The sequence below is a fragment of the Pundamilia nyererei genome, unplaced genomic scaffold (genome assembly GCF_000239375.1).
Source record: "Pundamilia nyererei isolate P.nyererei 1_Seehausen unplaced genomic scaffold, PunNye1.0 scaffold00466, whole genome shotgun sequence".
Lineage (NCBI taxonomy): Eukaryota > Metazoa > Chordata > Actinopteri > Cichliformes > Cichlidae > Pundamilia > Pundamilia nyererei.
The window spans coordinates 139,202-144,094 of NW_005187867.1; the positions used below are offsets into that span (position 1 = coordinate 139,202).

The 4,893-nt window shown below is 44.9% G+C and overlaps 1 protein-coding gene across 2 annotated transcripts in view; it reads right to left on the reverse strand.

Annotated features, from left to right (window-relative positions):
• The window catches only part of sorl1 (sortilin-related receptor, L(DLR class) A repeats containing), an 85,352-nt gene that overhangs the window by 61,874 nt on the left and 18,585 nt on the right, over positions 1-4,893 (reverse strand). For both annotated transcript variants that reach the window (XM_005753802.2, XM_005753801.2), the window contains exon 2: positions 1,969-2,085. In XM_005753802.2, the coding sequence (XP_005753859.1) occupies positions 1,969-2,085 (117 nt within the window). The remainder of the gene's footprint in view (positions 1-1,968; positions 2,086-4,893) is intronic.

The following is a 4,893-nucleotide window of genomic DNA, read 5'->3' on the forward strand; positions in this document are numbered from 1 at the left end:
TATATTTATAATTTTAATAAATGACAAATTAAAAAGGCATGAACATTTTTTTTGTATCGAAAAAATATCGAACCGAACCGTGAATACCTACAAAAAGATGTTACTTTATAGACACTTCGATGGTGAAAGATGGTAAAAGCAAACTAACTGTGGCATGGATGTCAGCCTTTTTCAGAGAAACAAGAAAACCAAAAATAAGAAAATATCTACCACATGTCCTTAAACACAACACCCTGTGCTTGTCGGTGTGTGAGATAGGCCATAATTAAAAAAATGTTCATTTTCATTTAAGGCTTTATGCCCCAAATAAAAACTCTGTGGCATCTATAAAGGACAAGTGTGACTGGTTGGCTGCAGAGCCTTTCAGTGTTTGTAAATGGTGACGTGTGACAAAGACGAACTGAATGCAGACTCGTAGCATCTCCTTGTAGAAAACTCAGCATACATGTGAAAGGAAGTCTAAAGGTGCGAAACTCTGTCTGCACTTTGCACACATGCCCCAGACACTTCAAAGCAAACGTGTTAAACTGATGTACGACCTTCAGTCACACGCAACTAAACTTGAATTCATGAAAGATGAGGGGACCAACGCCTCCGCTGTAACCACAACGTGAGCTTGTGTTTGGCCACAGCAAGAGGTCAAAGGTCCCATGTCCCATATGTAACACTACCATATTAAATCCCTGAGTTGATGGAGAGATGACAGAATCTGTCTTTTAACAGTCTGGTTGCCTCCATGCTGCCTGTGCACACACGCTAACGCTCCTAACATAATATCTACTGAAATAAGAGAGCTTTGCAGTTCATCGGTTTATCTTTATTAACTCTGACAGTAACTTTGAAGCCTGAATCATTTCAGCGTCTTCAGAAACCAGACTGTGTATTTGTGAGAGTCAGCTTTTCTGGATTTCAACAAAAAGACGTTTATTTGGATTGTGTGTGTTTCCTTTCACTTTCACCAGAACACAAGTGGAACTGCAGTGACATAAAAACAAGCTGAATTCAAAACACGACCTCACGTATGCATTTCGAGCAATTTCAGAGAATAATGGAAATTAAACACATTTTTAATAAATAACAGCCAATAATCTATAAAGCTGTGCTACCAGTATTTACAATTTTGGCTTTAGACATTTTGCAATCACTGGGGAAAAAATCCTTTTGAGACTATTTTTTAAAACTATTATTTATATTTCGCTCTGGCTCTGACAGCACACGGACACAAATACTCGTAACCACAGTAATGTCTGGTCAGTGGCCATTACCCTCACACAGCTGTGCTTGGTAAGTAGTGAGCGTGGAGGAAATATTCAATGCTGAGGTCCTAACTGTCTATCAGCAGTTTAGCTAGCTTAGACTGCAGGTCAGCATGAAGGTGTTTGAGTAATAACTGCATCGGTCGTTATTCCAACCAGCTATTTAAGGTTGATGGTTCTGCCCAACATGGTCACTGTTAAGGACTGGCATGATGAGATAAATCTTTCTGAGGAATACAGAACAACATCCATCCCATAATGAGACAAAACAAACTTCCCAATCGAAGGAAAAGCAGTATCCCCCTCAGCTCTCGGTCTGAAAGTGCTCAGTCATCCCAGGAAGTGGAAACAGAAGCGGCGTGCTGTTTAATGGCTGTGTTTGAGGCTTTCAGTTTCTTTTCTGTGTGTGTGTGTGTGTGTGTGTGTGTGTGTGTGTGTGTGTGTTGAGGTAGCAGATGGGAACGATTAATGTGTAGCTCAACACTTGTACCATCATGAGAAACATGTTAAACAAGTGTGAACACAAACCTTCTGCTACGCTGCTAATTTACACAGACAGTTTACAGACTGGGATTTAACTGGAAAACCAGGCCTGAGACTAACCTGAACACTGTATGAGCCTACTGGAAATAATCCTGGGCCTTCTGGTTTTAGTATTCCCAGGTTTCCTACCCTACATGTTACATGCATGAATGTTTTCAGGCGTACTCACCGAGCTGGTTTTGGACCCAGTGGTTCCTGCACTGTCTCGAGCCAAGGCTACAATGACATTACTCTTCTCTCCTGCCCAGTGGACGACCATCTGGTTGTGAGAGTCATTCAGGTTGGCCTGCAGAAAGAAAAGTGAACATAAGGTGCAAGAAAACCTTTCCAATCTGAAATTTAAATGGGCTGAAATATCCAGCGATGACACGGACACAGAGCTGTGACGGGACTGAAGGTCGGTTTGGAGGCTTTTTCTCTTTAATAAGTAAAATAATCATTTAAAAATTTACTGAAGTTCTCTTTGTCTGATATTAAAATTTCTTTGAATATTAGAAACAAAAAAAATGCTTAAGGCCCCATAAAGGCTCGGGACAGCTGTAGTCTTACTTTAGGGTACCCATTTGCACAGGCTGGTGAGAACACCATTGTTTTATCGTGACACTCGAGGAGACGGATGAGTTTAACACAGTATCCTGATCTGCTGACAGTCACAAAGATGGATGCAGACATTTCTTCAGGCCAGCATATGGTTTGAATCTGAGGCGCTGAATCAAAGCCAGGCACAAACTCACGTCTCTGACTCCTCACACCGACTTTCTGTCTTCAGCGGCCGGACTGTCAAACGATGCAAAAAGATAAGGATCAACGGAGCTCACAGATCTGAAGCCGCTTCCCAGTTTTATGACAACTCGGTAAGGAATTCAAACAAACCAGGCCGTGACCTGAGATAACCCCAGGCTGTTGAGCCCGCGTCTGTCAGAACATTTCCAAAAATGAGACAAATCACATTTAATCTGTGAATCCAGATACGCTGTGCACAGTCTGAATGATTTATTTAGCAACAACATCAAAGTAGCACAAGTCAATATTTCATGGGAAAAACTGGCCCATGTGCCATTTAACGGGAGTCACCGGGCTGATAGTCTCCGTTTGTAACACACTGGAGTTGTTTATATGTATTTATTTGTATTTAACAAAGAGTCAGTTTCCAAAAATGTATTTTGGCCACTCTGACATGGATCTGCATCTCTAGCAGTCATCATCAGCACACCAGCTGTTCTGCTGTTCAACTGACAGCAGAGCAAACTGCAGCTGCAGATGAAAAGGACACAAGAGAAGCAACAGGGGGGAAGCCCCGCCCCGTAGCAACACGCAACCACAAAGCAGATTCAGATTCCACCAGTTTAACCAGTCTAGCAATTGTTTCTTTTAATAACCTCGTAGCAGGACGACGGTCTGTCGTCGTGTCTGCTGCCACCGTGTTTGAAGAAGGGACAAAGTTTTTGTCTGTGGTCACACAGGTGCAGGACCACCGTCCTAAGGACAGTCAGTCCAGAGGTGCACGTCACAACCTTCAGGACACGCCTGAAGTTCTGCTCTGCGAGTCAGTGTCAGGACAGTGAAGCTACTCGTGATTTTTCATCCTCTCTGTCCGTGGATCTCAAACTAAGGCGCTTTGGGCTTGAGCACAACCATCCATCACAATCTGTGGACAGCAGGACGGTGTATGTGGAAGCACGTTTAAAATCAAGTGCAGAGGGCCTGTTCGTGGTGCTGAAAGGACACCCAGCGAGACGGCATGTCTGAACGGTTTCTTGGAAGACGTTGCGGCAGCGTGGCACAGAGGACGGAGCTGCAGCACAGAGCAAAGCACGCTTTTCTTTTACTCCATAAACATCTGGCTGATCGTGCTCCAGCAGTGCGTCTGCACAGGACCGACCAATAACTTGCTTTAACACAAACTCCATCTCCTTCGGTGCACCTCACGTGGCGCCTGGATCAATGATAAAAAAAAACAGGCGATTTCATCTCTTTCTTTGTCGCTGGCTCTCTCTGCTTTCCTCTTCTCATCTTTTATTGATGATGTTAAGAAGGGCCCGGCTGCCTGAAGGGCTCCTTTTTGCTTCAAAGGCCTTTCCCTGCATTTTTCTAGCAGTTCTCAGTGAGGAGCAAACAACAAGTATCGCTGTCAGCTGTGATCAGACACAACCCTCCACCCAGTCTGCTGCCACCGCCGCAACAACGGCGAGGACGACGATGCCAAAAAGGTAAAATTATGACTGCACGAGGGACTCGGGCCTAATGAGATATTCAGCCTGAGACTTTTCAGCAGTAAAGAGCGACTGCTGGCAGTGCAGCCCGCACTGCCACGCCTCACGTGCTGTTAATATTCACACGTTTGTGCCAGTGTTCGACGGCATTCTGCCAAACGCAGCGATGCTAATATCTCCACCTACAGCGGTCTAAAAAATCTATAGAGTGCTGCAGCAACAAGGCTCGCTGTGCAGTTAAGGGGGCGGCCTCGAAAGGCAGGATGTACGAGGATAGATTTGTTCTTTAGCATAATTTAACCAGAAAACAGCAGAACAGATGTCCTGGAGAGCTAGACTGTCTGTCGCCAGCAAGACACAAATTTAACCTTTTCCTGATGTAAGGTCCAACAAAGGGACAACTATGAGGCGCTGCGACACAGTCAACTTCACTGAGACCCGCTTTAGTCATCTCCTCCTCCTCCGTCTTCTTCAGCGTGCCTCCCTCAGATAAAAGTCCGAGCCGTGTCTGGAGCCGAGGTGTTGCAGCGATAAATCTCTGTATTTTTGGCATCGCTGGTCCCTGTGAGGGGGTGAAGGGGCTCTCGGGACGGACACATGAATCCAGAGAGCAGCGATGAGTCCAGAGATAAATATTGTCTGTCAGGTTGCAGCAAATTGCAGGAAGACCTTCAGCAGTACGGGTGGTCCCGCCATGGGTGATTACTGCTGTGCAGCTCCACTGCACATGTCGCACGCACCACAACGACAACAACATGTGTACCGTATACACCACAAACGATTATTTTGATAGTCGACTAGTCAGATCATCATCCATTGGACGTACAGCTTATTGCACCAGCAGCATCTGCTCCTATATAACTATCATTAGCTTATAGCTT